The sequence below is a fragment of the Chiloscyllium plagiosum genome, unplaced genomic scaffold (genome assembly GCF_037043375.1).
Source record: "Chiloscyllium plagiosum isolate Xiang-an unplaced genomic scaffold, Cpla_swu_hap1 HiC_scaffold_22, whole genome shotgun sequence".
NCBI classification, from domain to species: Eukaryota; Metazoa; Chordata; class Chondrichthyes; order Orectolobiformes; family Hemiscylliidae; genus Chiloscyllium; species Chiloscyllium plagiosum.
Genome location: NW_028270160.1, coordinates 59,227,617 through 59,250,218, shown reverse-complemented (window position 1 = coordinate 59,250,218; position 22,602 = coordinate 59,227,617). Strand labels below are relative to the sequence as shown.

The 22,602-nt window shown below is 40.8% G+C and overlaps 1 protein-coding gene across 2 annotated transcripts in view; it reads right to left on the bottom strand.

Annotated features, from left to right (window-relative positions):
• The window catches only part of slc22a15 (solute carrier family 22 member 15), an 83,542-nt gene that overhangs the window by 26,632 nt on the left and 34,308 nt on the right, over positions 1–22,602 (bottom strand). For both annotated transcript variants that reach the window (XM_087999119.1, XM_087999120.1), the window contains exons 4-6: positions 19,521–19,685; positions 17,914–18,043; positions 4,644–4,865 (exon numbers count right to left, since the gene is read on the bottom strand). In XM_087999119.1, the coding sequence (XP_087855245.1) occupies positions 4,644–4,865; positions 17,914–18,043; positions 19,521–19,685 (517 nt within the window). The remainder of the gene's footprint in view (positions 1–4,643; positions 4,866–17,913; positions 18,044–19,520; positions 19,686–22,602) is intronic.

The following is a 22,602-nucleotide window of genomic DNA, read 5'->3' as shown; positions in this document are numbered from 1 at the left end:
AAGCCTTGGCAGGAATGATTAGGGAAAACCCAAAGGCATTCTACACGTACATGAGGAATAAGAGAATGATCAGAGAGAGGGTAGGGATAATCAGCCATAGGGATAGTGAAGGAAACCTGTGCCTGGAGACTGAAGAGATAGGGGAAACGCTAAATGAGTTTTTTGCATCAGTATTCACGAGACAGAGGAACCTTGTTGATAGTGAGAACACCGTGACAGATTGATATTAAGGAAGTGGATGTGCTGGAAATTCTGGGAAGCTTCAAGATAGACAAGTCCTTAGGGCCAGACCAGATATATCCAAGTTTACTACTGGAAGCAAGGAATGAGATTGCTGCACCTCTGATGATGATCTTTGCATCCTCACTCTCCACGGGAGCAGTATCAGATGATTGGAGGAAGGTGAAAGTTGTTCCTCTGTTCAAGAAAGGGAATACGGAAATTCCTGGGAACTACAGACCAACCAATCAGTCTTATACTGTGGTAAGCAAGGTACTGGAAAGGATTCTGAGATATTGGATTTATGACTATTTGGAAAAAAGTAGTTTGATTAAAGATAGTCAGCATGGCTTTGTGAGGGGCAGGTCATGCCTCACAAGCATTATTTAGTTCTTTGAAGATGGGATGAGAAATGTTGACGAAGGTCAAGCAGTGGATGTGATGTATATGGATTTTAATAAGGCATTTGATAAGGTTCCCCAGGGTAGGCTCATTCAGAAAGTCAGACGGTATGGGATACAGGGAAATTTGGCTGTCTGGATACAGAATTGACTGGCCGAAAGAACAGTGAGTCGTAGTGGATGGAAAGTATTCCGCCTGGAGGTCGTTGACCAGTGGTGTGCTGCAGGGATCTGTTCTTGGGCCTCTACTCTAGGTAGTTTTTATAAATGGTTTGGATGAAGTAGTGGAAGGGTGGGCTAGTCAGTTTACCGATGATACAAAGGTCAGTGGTGTTGTAGATAGTGTCGAGGGCTGTTGCAGGTGCCAACATGATATTGACATGATGCAGAGCTGGGGTCAGAAATGACAGATAGAGTTCAATCTGGATAAATATGAAATGATTCATTTTGGAAGGTCGAATATGAATGCTGAATATAGGGTTAAAGACAGGATTCTTGGCAGTGTGGAGGAACAGTGTGATCTCTGGATCCATGTACATGGATCCCTCAAAGTTGCCACCCAAGTTGATAGAGTTGTTACCTGTTTTGGCTTTCATTAACAGGGGGATCGAGTTTAAGAACCGCGAGGTTTTGCTGTAGCTCTATAAAACACCGGTTAGACCACATTTGGAATAGTGTGTCCAATTCTGCTCTTCTTATTATAAGAAGGATGTAGATTCTTTCGAGAGGGTGCAGAGGAGGTTTACCAGGATGCTGCCTGGACTGGAGGGTCTGTCTTATGAAGAGAGGTTGAGTGAGCTTGGGCTTTTCATACTGGAGAGAAGAAGGAAGAGAGGTGACTTGACAGAGGTGTACAAAGTAATGTGAGGCATAGATAGAGTAGATAGCCAGAGACTTTTCGCCAGGGCAGAAATGGCTGTCATGAGGGGTCATGATTTTAAGGTAATTGGAGGAAGGTACAGGGGAGATGTCAGAGATCGGTTCTTGGTATGGGTGCGTGGAATGCACTGCCAGTAGTGGTAGTAGAGTCAGAGACATTAGGGACATTTAAGTGGCTGCTGGACAAATACACGGATGGCAGTAAATTGAGGGGTGCATTGGTTAGGTCGATCTTAGATTAAAATAAATGCTTGGCCTAACATCCTGGGCTGAAGGGCTGTACTGTGCTGTACTGTTCTATATCCTATGAACACTTCTACATTTCTAACCCAGGCTGAAAGTAGAAAAAAAGTAAATAATAGATGTAACTACCAGCCAGCATCCATCAAAATGGTAAGAGCTGGCTTCAGATAACTAATCTACAGGGAACAGACTCTTCAGATCCTGGCTTGGGGAAAGGGTTGGGGCAGAGAATGGGGGAGGTGAAAGACAGGTATAGCAGAAAGTGGAATAAACAAATATACGTTAGTTTTAACAGAGGTGTAGCTGCAAGATAACAGAGGCTGGAAACCGAATATTGAAAGGGTATTTGACATTTTGGAAGGAGAAGAAGCAAGGAAAACAAGATAGAGCAGCCCTTTTAATAAACATTGACTATTAATAAAGATAGTGTAGAGATAATAATGTAAGAATGATGCTGGAATAAACAGGTGCAATTTTAATTTTAACTTAGATATATCAAACTGTCAGCAGTGGGCTTGATGACAGGTTTATAGAGTAAACGCAGGACACTTTCTTAGAATATGGCCTATTTATGAAAAGAGGAACATACTTATACAGAAGATTCATGAGATTGATTCCTGGGATGCACAGGTTGACATAAGCAAGTATTGAGCTGGTTTCCTATTCTTTTTGGAGTTTAAAAAATAATGACAGGCAATGTTATTAAAACACATAAGACCCTAAGGGGGTTTAACAGAATTAGATATTAAGAGGATGTTGTCTTTCATGGGCTAATCCATAACTGGAGGGCACAAATTAAAAATAAGGAGATTAGAAGGAATCTATTCCCTCAGAGGGTCATTAATCCTTGGACTTGTCTGCTGTAGATAACGATTGAGGGTAGCTCACTGGGGGTTTCAAGGCTGAGTTGAAAGTTTGTGATCTACAAGGGAGTCCATGATTACTTGGGAAAGTAAAGGCAGTGAACGCTGCTGGTTGATCAGTGTTGATCTTACCCAATGGCAGGGTAGGCTTGATAAAGCCTACCAGAGTACAGTCTAGATGGCAGTTGGTGGGGGAGAATGTTTTGTGCATGTGTGTGTGAACTTCCTGAACATAAAAGGTGAAAGAAGGCCTATACGACAGCAGCAGGGGGGGGGGGGTTGGGCAGATAGAATAATGCGAGCAAACAAGAGTGAATTGTTAACACTGAGGTGAAAAACAAGACTGATATAGGAGAGAAAATACTGAAGGTGAGTGAGTGATTCTGTGCAAGTTATACGAGTGATCAGATCCTGAGAAGGAGCATTGTCTGTGGTACGTTTAAAGCAAAGGAGTCTGACAAAGTAGGAAACCACATTAGAAGACAGTGCAAACGAGCCATTTGGTAAATTGTTTTAAATGCAGTTCTGCAATCACTTCTTGCCTCAGTACAACACTCCAATCTGAATAAATTAATCTTACAGATTGGTAGGACGTCATGAGTGGGGCACCACAAGGACCTCAACTCTTCACAATTTATATCAACAATTGGGATGAAGGAAGCAAAGGTATGGTAACTAAATTTGCTGATGCATAAAAGTAAGAAACAAAAGGAGCTGTGAAAGAGGGCATTAGGAGCCTACAAAGGGATATATGGATTATGTGAGTGGACAAAGATCTGGCAAATGGAGTACAATGTGGGAAATTGTTCATTTTGGCAGAAAGAATAAAAAGGTATTATTTACATGGTGAGAGATTGCAGAGCTCTGAGATGTAGAGGTCTCAGTGTCTTAGTGCACGAATCACAGAAGGGTAGTATGCAGGTGCAGCAAGTAAATCAGAGAAGCTGACAGAATGTTACATTTTATTGCAAGGGGAATTGAATGCAAGAGTAGGGAGATTATATTCCAGAAGGCATTAGCAAGACCACTTCTGGAGTACTGCATCCAGTACAGGTCACTGTACTTACAGAAGGATGTTAATACATTGGAAGCAGTTCAAAAAAAGTTTACTATACTAATACCTGGAAAGAGCAGAGTGCCTTGTAATGAAAGCTGGACAGCTAGGCCTGTATCCTATGAAGTTTAGAAGAATCGAAACATTTAAGATCTTAAGGAGACCTGACTGGATGTTGAAAACATGTTTCCAGTTCGAGGGGAAAACCTAGAACTTGGGGTTGTAGTTAAAAATAAGGGGTCACCCATTTAAAACAGAGATAAGGGAACATTTTTTTTCCCTCGGACAGCTGAGTCTATGGAACACCCTTCCTCAAAAGGCAGAAGAGAGAATCTTTAAATAATTTTAAGCCAGAGGGAGATGGATTCTTGATTACTGTCAGGATGAAATGATTGGGGATATGCAGGTGAAAATCAGATCAGCCATGATCTTATTGAATGGAGGAGCAGGCTTGAAGGGCCGAGTGGCCAACTCTCATTCCTTGTTTACTCATATGTTGAAAGGAAAGCGCCAAAGACAGGGAGTCAAAAGTGTAGAAGGATAGAAAGGTAACATACAACGTGAAATCAGAAACAGGTAGAGTGCGAGTGCTGTTGTAGCAGAAGGGAATGGTTCCTGCATTATTTCCTCCAATGGTTGCAATAAGCTTCAAATTACAAAGTCCAATTTGCTTACTAGTCCTTCACACAATAAATTTCAAACAGGACACAAGACCAGTTAATTAATTTAGTACTATTATCAGTGTGAAATCTCACTGCATTCGATTGAAGATTACTAAGAAATAGTCCAATCTTTATTTTTATAACACTGCAAGAGAAAATTAAGTCAGCCAGTCGGTAGAACTGCAGGCTGATAAATGATACTCCTGAGAACAGTAGATCATAGTACTTTCATGTTGAAAGGGTCTTCCAGATGATTCAGACCAACGCAGTGCACAAAGAGTCCGCAAATCTCGACATTAAGTCTTTTTTTCTGATCACTTACCACACATACATCAAAATGGCAGTTCTCCAGCGTAATTTTGGATACTTCACCAGGTCCATCACTCCATGCGATGTCTGACCAGTTTTTAACGTTCCAGCACAAGGTTTTAGTTGCACAAAGATCTTCTCATTCCCATTCCTTTGTGCAATATATTGTAGCACCTCCTCTGCTTCCTCAGTCTTTCCATGCGAATATAACCACCTTGGGGATTCTGGAATTGGGCTGTAACAGCAAATTGGAATTTTGAAACAAACTCAATTCAGTAAAATTTTTGCCAGTTAGAGCTGCTACTCTACAATCAAAAAAGTGAAAATTGCAAATATCAAATCATAAAACCATCACGTTGAACCTGATGTATAAAGCAGTCTAAAAGTAATAATCCTCCAAATAGATCACCAAATTGCAGTTTTTCTTACCCAAACATATCTTACCTGAGTGCTGCTGATGGTGGTGCTTACTATAAAGATTTGTAATCTAATGATCGACTTCACTGTTTTAATAAAATCAATAACACCTTGCAATCATATGACACCTCTAACCCAGTTAAAATATCCCAAGGTACTTATGAAGGTTATCATTTTTTGAGACATCACGTATGGAAATATGAAGGGAGGTAATCGAAAGTTAATGAAAGAGGTCGGTCTCATGGAAGATCCTAAAGGAAGTAGTTGTGAGGTTTAGGGATTTTGGTAAATGAAAGCACAGTCATCAAATAGAAGCAATGAAAACCAGAGGGTGGAACTGAAGAACGACAGGAATCACTGAATCCTTGCAATACATCTTTTAGAATAGTCAACCGACTCACATTGGAAGGGATTCCTTTTTTTGTGTTACAATTATGTCACCTTGTAAAGTAACATGCCCCAGGCAAACATTTATCCTTAAACTAACATCAAGAAATAAATTAGCTCAATATTTATTTTATTGCTGTTTGTCAGATCTTAATGAATATAATTGTCTCTTTTGTTTGATCATATAGCAATAAACACTATTCAAAAGTAATTCATTATTTCAAAGTACCTTGGGACGTCCCAATAGTACAGGCATTTAGTAAATGGAGATACTTTTGTTTTACCAACTAATGAGGAATTTTTTATTTGGGCAGATAAAGAACACTTAGAAGATTAAGTGATATTCTGATTGAGAGGTTTAAGATGATTAACTAATTCAATAGGATCCATTGACACAGAACGTTTATGGCCCAGGAGGTAGCTATTTGGCCAATCATGAATATGCCAGTCAAAAATGAACGATTTGGCTTAATGCCACATTCCAGATCTGTAGCCCTATACGTTATGACACTTGAAGTATATAACTGTCTACTTTTTTTTAAATGCAAGCAGTTTCTGCCTCCAGCAACCATTCGACATGCAAGTTCCAGACTCGGCACTAGATCTGGGTGAAAAACCTCCTGCTCAATCCTGCCTAATCCTTCTGGATTGATCTTACATTTCTGCCTCTCTCAACAGAATTAAGTTCTTCCTATCCACTTGATCTAGGCAACCAATTATTGTGCATACTTCAGTTAATCTCTCCTCTTCTGTTCTAACGAGATGAACCCCACCCTATCCAAACTTTTCTCATGCCTTAAAACTAACCAGTCTGGGCAACATTCTCTTAAAATCTGAGTACCCTCTCCTATGTGATCACATCTTTCCTGTGATACAGTGAGCAGAACTGTACACATTAACCTAGCAGCAGTTCAACCAGAGTTCTAGACAGCTCAAGCATAAGCTCCTATCTCATTTGATCAATAAAGAAAATGATCAATTATGCCTTCTTTACCACCTTGTGTAGCCAACTTCAACAACTGAGGGATATGCACCATGAAGTAACTCTGTCCTCCCACACTTCTCTATATCCTACCATTTATTAATAACTACTTTGCCTTGTTTGTCTTCCCCAAATGCACAGCTCATACTTTTCCAGATCCCCAGGGCCTGATCAGGTGTACCTGAGAACTCTGTGGGAAGCTAGAGAAGTGATTGTTGGGCCTCTTGTTGAGGTATTTGTACAATCGATAGTCACAGATGAGATGCCGGAAGACTGGAGGTTGGCAAACGTGGTGCCACTGTTTAAGAAGGGCCGTAAAGACAAGCCAGGGAACTATAGACAGGTGAGGCTGACCTCGGTGGTGGGCAAGTTGTTGGAGGGAATCCTGAGGGACAAGATGTACATGTATTTGGAAAGGCAAGGACTGATTTGGGATAATCAACATGGCTTTGTGCGTGGGAAATCATGTCTCACAAACTTGATTGAGTTTTTTGAAGAAGTAACAAAGAAGATTGATGAGGGCAGAGCAGTAGATGTGATTGTATGGACTTCAGTAAGGCGTTCGACAAGGTTCCCCGGGGAGACTGATCAGCAAGGTTAGATCTCATGGAATACAGGGAGAACTAGCCATTTGGATACAGAACTGGCTCAAAGGCAGAAGACAGAGGATGGTGGTGGGAGGGTTGTTTTTCACACTGGAGGCCTGTGACCAGTGGAGTGCCACAAGGATCGGTGCTGGGCCCTCTACTTTTTGTCATCTAGGTAAATGATTTGGATGCGAGCATAAGAGGTACAGTTAGTAAGTTTGCAGATGACACCAAAATTGGAGGTATAGTGGACAGCGAAGAGGGTTACCTCAGATTACAACAGGATCTGGACCAGATAGGCCAATGGGCTGAGAAGTGACAGATGGAGTTTAATTCAGATAAATGCGAGGTGCTGCATTTTGGGAAAGCAAATCTTAGCAGGACTTATTACACTTAATGGTAAGGTCCTAGGGAGTTTAGATTAGATTAGATTAGATTAGATTAGATTACTTACAGTGTGGAAACAGGCCCTTCGGCCCAACAAGTCCACACCGACCCGCCGAAGCGCAACCCACCCATACCCCTACCTTTACCCCTTTAACCTAACACTACGGGCAATTTAGCATGGCCAATTCACCTGACCCGCACATCTTTGGACTGTGGGAGGAAACCGGAGCACCCGGAGGAAACCCACGCAGACACGGGGAGAATGTGCAAACGCCACACAGTCAGTCGCCTGAGTCGGGAATTGAACCCGGGTCTACAGGCGCTGTGAGGCAGCAGTGCTAACCACTGGGCCACCGTGCCGCCCGTGTTGCTGAACAAAGAGACTTTGGAGTGCAGGTTCATAGCTCCTTGAAAGTGGAGTCGCAGGTAGATAAGATAGTGAAGATGGCATTTGGTATGCTTTCCTTTATTGGTCAGAGTATTGAGTACAGGAATTGGGAGGTCATGTTGTGGCTGTACAGGACATTGGCTGGGCCACTGTTGGAATATTGTATGCAATTCTGGTCTCCTTCCTATCGGAAAGATGTTGCGAAATTTGAAAGTGTTCAGAAAAGATTTACAGATCTGAGCTACAGGGAGAGGCCTTACAGGCTGGGGCTGTTTTCCCTGGAGCGTCGGAGGCCGAGTGGTGACCTTATGGAGGTTTACAAAATTATGAGGGGCATGGATAGGATAAATAGACAAAGTCTTTTCCCTGGGGTTGGGGAGTCCAGAACCAGAGGGCATAGGTTTAGGGTGAGGGGAAAGATGTAAAAGAGACCTCACGCAGAGGGTTGTACAGGTATGGAATGAGCTGCCACAGGATGTGGTGGAGGCTGGTACAATTGCAACATTTAAGAGGCATTTGGATGGGTATATGAATAGGAAGGGTTTGGAGGGATATGGGCCGAGTGCTGGTAGGTGGAACTAGATTGGGTTAGGATATCTGGTTGGCATGGACGGGTTGGACTGAAGGGTCTGTTTCCATGCTGTACATCTCTATGACTATGACTCTATGTCTATGACTATCAAATTCCATTTGCCACTTTTCTGTGCAAAATACCGGTCCACTGCAATCTACCTGCACTTTGCAGTTTTGTTCACTCTCAGCCAGAGTCAACTTAACCACCAACTGAACACTTCTTAGCAATATGGCCTGCACTTAAGTCTAAATAACTATTCTGTAATACAATCAGCGACTAAGCCAATTCCAAATCCAACTTGGTTTAAAAAGCAAAATGCTGCAGGTGCTGAAAATATGAAACAAAGTTAACACTTTACACTTTGAGTCTGACAGAGAAGTTCAATTCTGAAGATAATTCATTAGACTCAAACCGTTAACTGTCTCTCTCTCTCTTCACAACTTAGAGGTGCCAGTGTTGGACTGGGGTGGACAAAGTTAAAAATCGCACATCACCAGGTTATAGTCTGACAGGTTTATTTGGAAGCATTAGCTTTTGGAGTGCCGTTCCTTAATCAGGTGGTTGTGGAGAATAAGATCATGATCACCAAATTTATAATCAAAGGAGTCCAGTGTCACGGAGATGTGATACAGTAAACAATCTTAGCAAGTTTTGAAAAGATCTGTATCTCAGGTTGAGGTTCTGGATGTAGGTTAGCTCGCTAAGCTGGAAGGTTCATTTTCAGGCATTTCGTCACCATACTAGGCAATATCATCAATGAGACTCCGGATGAAGCACTGGTGGTTTGGCCCACTTTCTAGTTGTGTGCTTAGGTTTCCTGGGGTTGGTGATGTCATTTCCTGCTGTGACATCATTTCCAATTCTTCTTCTCAAGGGGTGGTAAATGGGATCCAAGTCAAGTTGTGTGCTGACAGAATTCCAGTTGGAATGCCATACTTCTAGGAATTCTCATGCATGTCTCTGTTTGGCTTGTCCTAGGATGGATGTGTTGACCTGGTCAAAGTGGAGTCCCTCCTCATCTGTATGTAAGGATACGAGTGAGAGTGGGTCATGTCTTTTTGTGGCTAGTTTTCTGTCTGTTCGTCCAATGTTTGTTACAGTTCTTATAAGGTAGTTTGTAAATAATGTAGGAGTGTGTGTTTAGGGTTTCTGGACGTGTTTTGTCTGCTTGTTTGGGTTCGTTGCTGAGAAATCGGTGGACTGTGTTCATTGGCTGCCCATTCTTTATGAATAGATTGTATAGGTGATTTTCCTCTGCTCTTCGGCGTTTCTCTGTGCTGCAGTGTGTGTTATGGCTCATTGCAATAATGTTTGTGGGTGTTGGGATGATTGCTTTTGTAGTTTGGCATTTGGTCAGTGTCTGTTGTTTTCCTGAAGATGCTGGTTTGAAGTTCCCAGATCACTGGCTGTTCCCCACACTGAAAGACAACCAGCTCACAAAATAAACCCAGCAAACCATCAGACAGTCGCACCACCATGAAGCAGGAAAAAGGAAGGAAACACACTCAGTACACAAGAAAGGAAAGCACTAGAACGATAAAAACATTGTTATCCTACCTGCAGACAAACGGCAATTGACAGTCATTTTGAATCAGAGACTGCACTGAGAAAGCAAACACACTACTACTTGCAGATACCAACACTTACCAACAAGTGGCAATAGACTCAACCCCACAACTAGAGAACCGAATCACAGCTCTACTCAAAGAACTTCAGAAATCTGAAGAAATAAATAACTGATTTCCAAAAAATGAAACCAGACAGATCCAACACACAATGCTTCTACAGATTATCCAAAATGCACAAACCAGAAGCTCCCTCCAGACCCATAGTCTCGCTACCTTGAACACCAACTTATAGACTGGTCACGGAGCTACACCAAAGACTTAAAACACTTACTAGAAGACTCATACCACGTCATCCACTCCACCCAAGAATTTCTGAAGACCAAAGACACCAAGATAAAAGAGGATGAAATAATGGTTTCCTTTGATGTAACAGCCTTGTTCACATCCATCAACATCAACCTGGCAAAGGAAACACTGACTACATTATTAGAAGAACCAATAACACATACACCAAACACCACCAACTTCATCAGCAAGGACAATATTGCCAAACTAGTGGACCTATGCCTTACCACCCACTTCAACTTCAACAATAAAACTTACAGACAAACTAACAGAACACCCATGGGATCTCCAATAGCTCGGTTCGTAGCAGATATAGTAATGCAGAGACTCGAACAAATAGCTCTGCCAGCCAGCCAATCCAAACTTTTGGTCCGCCATGTGGATGACACCTTTGTCATCACCAAACTAAACAAATTAGAGGAAACATTTAAGACCATCAATAATACCATTACTGGCATAAAATTCACTAAAGAGGAGGAAAACAACAACAAACTGCCATTCCTAGATGTCACAGTAGAGTGAACAGCCAACGGGGAAATTCAAACCAGCGTCTACAGAAAAACAACACACATGGACCAAATATTGAAATACAGAAGCAATCATCCCAACACCCACAAACGAAGCTGCATCAGAACATTATTCCAATGAGCCACCACACACTGCAGCACAGAGGAACTGTGAAGAGCAGAGGATAATCACCTAAACCGTGTATTCAAAAAGAACAGGTACCCAATGAACACAGTCCGCCAATTTCTCAGCAACAAACCCAAACAAGCAGGCAAAACACGTCCAGAAACCCTAACCAAAGACATCTCGGAAACGACTGCCAGACTACTCAGACCCCTTGGTATCATGTAGCCCACAAACACACCAACACAATAAAACAGCAGCTAATGAACGTGAAAGACCCTACACAGACAACAAGCAAAACGAACGTAATTTGCAAAATACCGTGCAAGAACTGTAACAAACACTACATTGGACAAACAGGCAGAAAACTAGCCACCAGGAAACATGAACATTAACTAGCCACAAAAAGACACTACCCTCTCTCACTAGTATCCTTAAATACAAATGAGGAAGGACAACTTTGACTGGTATAACACATCCATCCTTGGACAAGCCAAATAGAGACATGCACGAGTTCCTAGAAGCTTGGCATTCCAATCGGAACTCTGTCAACAAACACAGTGACTTGGAACCCATTTATCTCCCCTTGAGAAAAAGAACGGGAAATGACATCACCAACCCAAGAAAACCTAAACACAAATAGAAAGCGGGCCATACCACCAGTGCTTCATCCAGAGGCTCACTGATGATGTTACCTAATATGATGATGAAACATCTGAAAACAAACCTTCCAGCTCAGCAAGCAAACCTATCCAGTAAATAATCTTAGATTAAATCTTTCATCTTTTACAATGGGATATGCTGGTTTCTGTCCTTTGATATATAAATCCCAGAATGTCTTTTAAATTACATTCCCAAGATAGCTCAGCTTTTTCTAGCACTAGGTATGTAGTCTGTCTGTGTGCCAATGTTGAGTCAGACTGACAAACACTCAGCATAGCTTTACAGAGTTTTACATGAATTCATGCAGTTTTTGAGCAAAATAAAATGTAATTCTGCAACAATAAATTCACCCCATAAACTTATATGTGTGCACGTGTAGGAGTGGCAGAGTGAGTGTGCACGGACGTGATAAAGTGTGTGTATAAGCTTGGTTGAGTGAGAGAGAGTGTGTGACAGCCTGTGCGTCTGTGAGAGGGTGTGTGTCTGGGTGTGAGTACAAGGGGTGTGTGTGCTTAAGAGAGAGAGAGATTGCATGGGTGTGTGTGTGAGTGGGAGAGTGGGAGAGAGAAAATAATGCAGTGGGGTCACCTGTAATGTGACATGAACCCAAGGTCCCAGCTGAGGCCATTCCCATGGGTACCGAACTTTGCTATCAACCTCGGCTCAGCTACTCTGCGTTGTTGCCTGTCCTAAAGTCAGCCTTGGAGGATGGTCACCCGAAGGTTCGAGGCTGAATGCCCTGGAACACTACTGCCTGGTGATTGTTGTGTGGTCTATTCATCCGTACGCATAGTACGATTTCGCCAATGTGCCATGCCTCAGGTGATCCTTGCCTGCAGCGTATGAGATAGACCACATTGGCCGAGTCACATTGGAACTCACTGCGTACATGGTGGGAGGTCTCCCCACGTGTAAAGGTGTTACATATCAAATAACAGAAGCCAGCATATCCCATTCTAAAAGATGGAAGATTTAATCTAAAATTGTTTAATGTATCACATCATCTCCATGACACTGGACTCCTTTGGCTATAAATTGTGTAATCACAATCTTAATCTCTATAACCACCCGAAGAAGGAGCGGTGCTCCGAAAGCTAGTGCTTCCAAATAAATCTATTGGACTATAGCCTGGTGTTGTACAATTTTTAACTCTCTCTCCACAGACACTGTCAGACCTGCAGAGTTTCTCCAGCATTTTAGTGTTTATTTCAATCCAACTTGCCACTTTCTTTGGATTCAATGAGCTGTTTTTTTTCTGATCAGTGTTCTATGTGGGTCTTTGCCAAGAGCCCTATTAAAAATCCATGAACATCACATTAAACATGCTTCCATCATTGATCAAATAATTCAATCAAGGTGGTCAAACATACTCTTACCTTAATAAATCCGGGCTGATGTTCAATTTATCCATGCCTTTCTAAATGGCGATTCATACAGTCAAAATATTTTCCAATACCTTTGTTTCCATTGCCAAGGTAAGGCTGACTGACCTACAATTACTCAGGCTATCCCTTCTTCCCATTTTAAATTACTGTCCCATATTAGTAGTCCTCCAGGGCTATGCCTGCAGCCAGAGAGGATTGGAAAATGACAGTCAGCATCTCCTTTATTTCTCCCCTTTGCATTTGCAGATATATTTCATCTAGGCCTGGTTACATATTCACTTCTGAGGATGCCAAATTGTCACTCTGTTTACACTAGCCAAGATTTCACAATCCTTCTCCTCAGCTGCAATGTCTACTTCACCCATTCCTTTTGTGAAACATTCCAACTCCTGCTGCAAACCAAAAAGGCATCAGGAGCAGCTGTAAACGTACACTCAGCCCACACTGCAGGAGCTGAACATATACACAACTGACCCAAATGTCCTTTCAGTTGTCAAGCAGGAGCAACGGTGTTCTGAAAATCCCAGTTCTTCAACAGATTAACTGACTCACTTGATGGCGCTCTTAATGCGAGTCACTGTTTTGAGCACCAACATAAAGCAACTTTTAAATGTACTTATCATTCAAAATAGTGAAAAATGTGCTTAATGAAGGCCCTTCTAGCAGGTACAAGAACCATTAAGAGTGAACAGGAGCCTCCCAGGATAGACCAGCAATGAAAGAATAATCTTATAGAAAATAGTACACATTAATAAATATTGCAAGATGGAGTAGGCCCATACATTCTGATGCTTCTCAAAGTCTTTTTGACAACATCTTCAAAACATTCTATTAAAAAACAATTTGTCAACATATTTCAGATTCATTTGAGAAATAATCAATCCTAACATAATTCTGTTTTCTTTTACTCCCTTCTAACAGTCTTCAGTTTGCACCTAAAACTTAATTTAGGTGCAAACTGTCAAATTGCAATTGACAAAATGACTTAGAAAGACAATTATCAGCATCTCTCATGTTCTGGGACTGACACTGCTTCTGTGGTGATGCAGTAAGTGCTCCACCTAGTGTTTCTCACAATCTTTGTGAAAATAAAGGCAAAGCATTCATTGAGAGCTGCGCCCACTCCCTTGGTCTCAATATTTTTTTTCCACTTAACAATGGAGTCCTGTAACAATGCAGTGTGATTTTAAAATTAGAGCTTGGCTATTCAGGGGTGACATCAGGACTGTGACACCTCCCTAGGGTAATGTGCTGGAAGCCAAGCCCCAACTGTTCTTGTTAAAGAAAAAAAGTTAAAGATTGTATCAAAGTTCATAAAATTCCCCAATTTCCTTGTCCTTTTCAACCCAGATTGACAGAAAGCACAGATAATGTTTTCTTAAAATAATTACCATTACAATAATTACATAATTACAATAAATACAAATATTAGATTACAAATATTAGATCCTAGCTGCCCATAAACAATTATGAACTGGTGACATCATAACTCAAATGATCCCTTTATAAAACAGCCCCTCCACACACACACACACACACACACACACACACACACACACACACACACACACACACAGATACATTGAAAGAAACATGGGTGTAATGGGAGATGTGAAAAACTGGGAAAGCAATTGATCCCTCTACATAGGGTTCACTGAAATTATACTTTTGACTTGTCAGGACCTGCTGTTCTTCCATCATCCTTCACCAGGCCCTTTCACTTAGTTGCAAGAGGCACAAGGCGACTGGCTCACGGCTATGAAAGCTTTGTCTTATATGTTAAAGGCCTCAGTTTATAGCAGCTGAAGATGGAAAATAAATTTGCCTTCTTCAGGCTTGAGGAGTTTTTTTACAGCCGAGAAAGGACAGCTCTTTCCTACCTGGAGGGGAGATGGCTTCTGACTGATCATTCACACCAGCTAAATGGGAGCCAATCACAAAGCTGTTGGCAGGGAGAATATCTTGCTGATTGTCAACACTACCTCGCAAACCAGCTACTTGCTGCTGGCCAAATCTCCTTTATTAACACCCCCAGGTTGAGAAACTAATGGAAAATCTAGTTGAAACTGGTTCAAAATTTCAACATTGAGATAGACGGACTTTGTTAGGTAAGGGAATTAAGGATAATGGATCCGAAGAGGGTAAACAAAGGTACAGGTCAGCCATGAACTAAATGAATGTTGCGATAGGCTTGAGGAGTTCTCAGTAATACGTCACAACTCATTAAATATATATTTAAAGACGACCAAACACTATTCATACTTTTAATACAAGTTCTGAACAGGAACTTGGGAATTAAAAGGTCTGTTAATTTGACATCTATGTATGTTATGGAACATAACAAATTTTTTATAAATTAAGCGCTTCAACCTCCATGCAGCAAGGATACATCCAAAATGGGTTAACTGCTTGCCAAGTTACATATACTTAATTGAGAATGTATCAAAATTATGGACCATCAGGTATTTTGACTTTCAAAAGGCATTTGACAATTTTCTTCACTGGAGCTTTTTTTGGCTGAGGTAAAAACTCTTGCAACAAAAAGCGAAAAGTGTAAAATGAGACAGAAATAAGCAAATAGGAAATGAATTGCATTGCTGTCAGCATCAACAGCCAAAAGAAAAGCCTGGAAATTTTTACTCTCATTTACAAATGACAAAGGTATGAACAACAGTCACTTGCTACTACAGAATATGATTATTGCTGCAGGAAGAGACATATTGCCAAAACATTTTGTATTGCACTCATCAGGACTAAGGAAAGAAAGACAATTTTCAAACCATCAAAACAACTTATACTACAGGAGAAAAGGAGAAAATTGGTTGGAATGTCGACTCCCATTGGTCATGGTGTCACTATGATGAAAGCAATGGGAACTAAAGACTCTCCAAGCTCTCTGGTAATTTAAAAATGGTGCTAGGCTTGAACATATTTAGAGTCTGAACAGAATGAATTGCCTGTGAATGTGTTTCTAGCAATTGTAAATAACTCACATTATGAGTGACCACAGATTCTAAGTGAGTTACTGGGATTAAATTATACAGGCAGGTTGCGTTGACCAAACTTGCATTCCCTTGATTATAGAAAATGAAGGACTTATCTGTTTGGGGTGTTAATTAACTAATTAAGGAATTTGACAGGCTAAGGAGAAACTATTTCCTCTGGTAAGGTTCAGAAAAAGAATGCATAACCTTAAATTAGAGCAAGCTGCTCAGGGATTATGCCAAGGGACATTTATTCACAAGGAAGTGAAGATAAAGATCATACAGAATATCACCACTAACACAGACTAGATTCATAAAGCTGAGAAAAGGCCCTTCGGCCTATTGAGGTTTGCAGAGACATTACCACTCGAAGTGCACTAATCCCAGTTTCCTGCACTTGTCTCATATCCATGAATGTTGTGATATTTGAAGTATTCATCCAAATTTTCTTTTAAGGTTGTAAGGTTTCAGGCCTCCACTACCTTCTTAGGCAGTGTATTCCAGATTCCCACCATTTTTTCCCCAAATCCCTTCTGAATCCCCTGCCCCTTATCCTAAAACTATGCCCTCTTGTGATTGACCCTTCAACCAAAGTAAACAGCCACTGTCCCTTCACCCTGTCCATATTCCTCATAATCTTATGCCCCCTTAGTCTTCTCTGCTCTAAAGAAAACAATCTCAGCCTGTCTAGTCCCCTTTATTCTCAATTTCTCCATCCCAGGCAACATCTTGGTGAACCTACTCTCTACTCCCTCTAGTGCCATTACATCCATGCAGTTGGACCAAATGGCCTGAATTTTATTTAACTTAAGAAAGTCGACCATGGCCGAACTGAATGGTGAAACATGCAGGAAGAACTAAACTCTCTACAAGTAGCAGGGTCAAAAGTGGTGGTGCTGGAAAAGCAGTCAGGCAGCGTTTGAGGGGAAGAGTTGATGTTTCGAGCATAAGCTCTTCATCAGGAATCTCCTGCTTCTCAGATGCTGCCTGAGCTGCTGTGCTTTTCCAGCACCACACTTTCTGACTCTGATCTCCAGCATCTGCAGTCCTCACTTTCTCCTCTCTACAAGTAGCACTTAGCAAGTGCTAGTGTCACATTGTAATCATGTACAGATTTGTTATTGTCTATTCTCAAATGGCATAACTCATTTTTCAAAATTATCTACTACTTCAATTTTCATGAAATATTTCACTTGCATTTTTTGCTTGATGTTTCCTCTCATCTTTCTTTATCTTAACTCTTTTCTTATTGCCTCATTTATCTTTGAATAATTCCCAACCTCCGAATATCCTCAAAGGTGCTAATTCCTGTTGCGGGAAGATGAAGGGAGGAACTCAACGAGCCAACTGAGTTAGGGTTACAGATGGTGTCAGCCTCAAAGCAAGTATTCAGTATTCTGGCCTTTTCTACCACAATTCTGCTCACATACAGTTCATCACTGTTTTCTCATCACATTCACAAATGTGTTTCAGACCCAATCTTACAAGAGCTGACTAAAGTTAGGAAATATTGTGAAATCTAGTAGTCCTAAAGTACACACTACAAATCTCCACATCTGCTTTTATTATCAATGTTGGCTCTGACATCTAATACTGTGGGTAAACCTCTCAATGACTATGCCCTATTAATACAAAGGTTTGTAAAGCATGAAACAATTATTTCAACTGAAACCAGCACAAGCTCAACAAGGATAACATTAATAATTTCCTCAAGAACTCAAGGTGAGAAATGTCACAATTAAAAAGGAGTTTAAGCTGAACTGTGCACGTATATTTGTCATTATAATTAAATTTACTCCAATTGTGCTTGTATCCAATTTATTCATGATCATGTGGTGGACTCTTAACTGCCCTATGGGCAATTAGGGACGGGCAATAAATGCTGGCCCAGGCAGAGATGTCCTTATCCTGTGAATGAATAAAAAAAACATTCTGCACTATAAGCAACATCCATTAGATTTCTTAGGAATTTAAGAACGAACTTACATGAAAAGAAGGAAAAACAGCACTCCAGGACAATTGGCTACAGCAGCAAGAGTACGCCAATTCCTGATGTAATAGCCAATAACAGAGAAAGCAACAATTCCAACTGCAAACACTAAATTGGTGAGCGATCCTAAATTAAAAGAAATAAAATACAATAAATCAAAGAATTAGAGAAAGGTACTGCACATTAACTGGTGTCAATCACCTCGTCATGTTCTATGCAAGAACAACTCAGCTAATCCCACTACTCTATTCTTTCCCCTTACCCTTAAAATATTTACTCTCTTCGAGTGTATGTCCAATTTCCTTGTGAAAACAGAGATCAAACCTGCCTCTACCACACTCAGGAAGTGCATTATGACGCTTATGTACTGCTTTAAAAAAAACATGTAGCAATTGGTTCTTTACTGGTATCAGCAGCAAGCTTTTGTGTATTTAAATAGAAAAGATTATTTATTCAAGCCTTCATCCTAAAAGGATGATTGTATATCACTTACTCAGCATTCTCACACATTCACCAGACGATAATTTGGCTTTACAAGTGAAAAAGAAAAGAATAATTCAAAATTTAGTGCTTGGATCTTGGGAAAAATATGCATTCCAGTCCCAGTGAAGAAAATCTTTGAATACTGTAGTGTGGTCTAGGTTAATTCAAAAGCCAAAGTTGTAAATCAGGATCAGTGCAGGATTCAGTGATGCTATGACCATCCACAGTCATTCAATCAACAGCTTTGCAAAAAGTCCAAAGGTCCCCTGACACTTGACAGCTATTATAGCCTCAGGAATGCCCATTTTTAGAAATAAAGACAGTTTAGAACATTCTATATTGAATACAATCTTGTTTACAGTTTTATGACATGGCCTTACTATATATGAGATAACATAGGTATATAATGATCCATCTAACCTACATCCCACAATCTAGATTAGAGTGGTGCTGGAAAAGCACAGCAGGTCAGGCAGCATCAGAGGAGCAGGCAAAAGCCCTTCATCAGGAATGAAATGGAATGGTCTGCATCCCACAGTCCCTCTCACCATCAAGTGCAGAAATAAGGAAGATTAAAGGGACACTGCTCTCTACATGCTGAAAATGTGTTGCTGGAAAGCGCAGGTCAGGCAGCATCCAAGGAACAGGAGAATCGACGTTTCGGGCATAAGCCCTTCTTCAGGAATCTGAAGAAGGGCTTATGCCCGAAACGTCGATTCTCCTGTTCCTTGGATGTTGCCTGACCTGCTGCGCTTTTCCAGCAACACATTTTCAGCTCTGATCTCCAGCATCTGCAGTCCTCACTTACTGCTCTCTACATGGTTAACAAAAAAAATTATTCAGAGTGTCCAACTGCAGCATTGCAAATCACTTCATGTTAATAGCTACAGGTACAATATCAGTCTGCACACCAGCCAAGGAAAAAAAAATGAAACTAAAGGTAAAGCATCAGAGAGATAGGAGTGTAAGACTGAAATGAACCAGAACAAACAACTTGCCTAATCCTGGAGCTGATGAATAATGATCCTGGTCTCTCCCCTGCTAGTTAAGTATAGCATGAAAAGGAAGATAATAAGAAGCAAAATGATGAAGATATCGATCTTGCTACAAGGCTACCTACCTGTCAAAGCCCAATAGGATTTTCCCACAAATTCCTGTGTAAGTACAAAAGCCACCAGGGACATCCCACCATTCACAAGTCCAACAAGAAGTCGTGTAACTGCAAAGACTTCATAGTTTGGAGCAACTGCTGTAATAAATCCAAAGACCACATCAAGGAACAAGCCTGAAAGGAATAAAAAAGTTGACAGCTTGAAGCATTTCATTGATGACACCAGGTCATTCAAAAATCAAGTAGCCCATAGTTATGCAAACAGACCAATTTCTGAACTAGCTATAGGGGATTGTGTTACCTGTGCGCAGTCCATCTTTTCCCTGCATGTTCTCGTAAAGGATGGAATAGCTTAACCAAGACTTGAACATTGTGAGTAGTTCATCTGAGTCATGGGGAAAGGATTTATTATCAACTGCCATCTACTTCTGACATCCTGTAAAGGGAGCACTGGCTATAACTAACTCAACATTACCCAGATATATTATTCTACCCTCTTGAAGGTATGCTGTGTTCTTTCGGTTGAAACATCTATAAATTAACCAGCGAACACCAATTCATCAGAGGAACCATGGCAACCTTTTTGCAAAATTAATAATGACCAAATTTGTCATTCATGCATATCTGCTCATATCCTAAATAAAAGATAGTTACAGCATTTGGTTCTTATGTCATGGTTTAAATTCGCTCCCAACTTAAGTTCATGGCGGAAAGACAGATTTTCATTAAGACATCCAAATTTCAGATGAAGCAGAAACCACATGTGCCACAATATTTATCCTATGTCTGGAGAAGGGAGTGGTGGAGATGGAGTTTAACAGAATGCCTTTAGCAAGCTTTCCTACCAAACCCAGCCAAAGAGATGTACAGCATTGAAACAGACCCTTCCGTCCAACCAGATATTCCAACCCAATCTAGTCCCACCTGCCAGCACCCAGCCCATATCTCTCCAAACCCTTCCTATTCATATACCCATCCAGATATCTTTTAAATGTTGCCATCGTACTAGCCTCCACCACTTCCTCTAGCAACCCATTCCATACACGTACCAGCCTCCGCGTGAAAACATTGCCCCTTAGGTATTTTTGATATCTTTCCCCTCTCACCCTAAACCTATGCTCTCTAGTTCTGGACTCCCCCACCCCAGGGAGAAGACTTGGTCTATCAACTCTATTCCATGCCCCTCACGATTTTACAAACCTCTATAAAGGTCACCCCTCAGCCTCTGTAGCTCCAGGGAAAACAGCCCCAGCCTGTTCAGCCTCTTCCAATAGCTCAAAACCTCCAACCCTGGCAACATTCTTGTAAATCTTTTCTGAACCCTTTTAAGTTTCACAACATCCTTCCGATAGAAAGGAGACCAGATTTGCATGCAATATTCCCAACTCCTGTACTCAATACCCTGACCAATATAGGAAAGCATACTAAGCGACTTCTTCACTATCCTATCTACCTGCGACTCCACTTTCAAGGAGCTATGAACCTGCACTCCAAGGTCTCTCCAGTCATATCATTTCTTTCAGACTTAAGCTAACAGCTGGATTATTTACAATTAAGAACATGAATAAAATAGCTGCGTTTACCTAAATATGAGAACTGGCTAAATTGCAAAATGAAAATTAACTGGCTGTTATATTTTCCAGGAATTCCTGAGGATGTGAAATGTACTTTATAAATGCAAGCTTGTCCTTTCCATCTAGAATTACACAGGAGAAGGACAACATAATTACTGGTGGTGCAGATATATGGAAAATAACAAAGGGAAGAGCTTTCAGAGACTCTCCATAGTACAATGTGACTTGTAATCCCTACCTCAGTCCACTGAGTAAATGTCAATTCTAGAAGCAAAGATGCTAAGAAACGTCTGCGCTGCACATTTCAAAGGCCTACAATTTGCTGCCAATCGAGTTTAATGGTAAAACTTACCAGCTGCTTGTATATCATGCCGAAAGACTAGTTTAGTTAGGGCTCATCAACACATGCAATAATTTAAATTTCTGATTTTAAATCAACAAAGAACCCCCTTGCAACTTTAGCCAGTTAAAATATAATGCAATCATTTATAAACCCCGAGATGTTTTAAACTTGACAGTAACCAGACTATTCTGTTGACAAACATGCATTGCCTACAAAAATATAGTAAATTAAGAGGGTATTTCTTTTAAACACCTAGAGCCAAGTTTACATATCATCGTGAACTGAGATTAAAGAATCTGCAACTTTTTGAAATTCGTAAGGAATGCAACCGCCCTTTGAACTCTTGCCTTCATCCTTAAATACTCAGTGATTATGTCTGCAAACTCATCACACCTTGCATATATCCACATACAAATTCTAGAATCCACATACAAATCCAGGACAGATTTCGATCCTCCCTAACTCACTAAAATCAAGCAATGGAAGAAAATGCATAAGAACATATTACTATAAGTGTCAGTATTCAAGTTGCTGTGTTTTTGGAGGGATTTTTCAAGGGTTGACTTTTATGCCAAGTACAGAAGTGAACTATCAGCACAGAGGTGAATGATCATCTTGGTCACTCAACATAAATGCCAGTGCATCTTCACATCACAGCCCGTAAATATTTTTAATAAATCTGTTCAGATGTGTTATGACATTTGTTTGGGGTAGATGGGACTTGAACCCAAACTTTTGACAGTGGTAGGAACACGACTACTGCACCACAAGAGCTCTCCATCCCACGCTTACTCTCTTTCATCCAGTTGGAACATTGCAGTAAGATAGATATGCATGTGTGAAGTGAACAATGGAGTAAACTAATGAGTATAGCATGTTATGTCTGACATTGCATCTCAATAATATGCAAGATATTGATTTCTGGGGCCAAAAACAGGTTGTTTTACATGTTTACTGCAAATAAAACTATTTTGACATCTGTGCCCCATAATCAAAATCCCCTTTTCTGGTTTTGTTGGCAGATAGCAAAAGACCTCAGATCAAACAGGCACATTTCCTTATGTGCAACACTCTCTGTCTTCACGCATTTCAGCTCATCTGCTACCAAAACATTAATTCATTCATGCTTTTGTTACCTCTAGACCTAACCTGCTTTCCAACCATCTGAACTCGG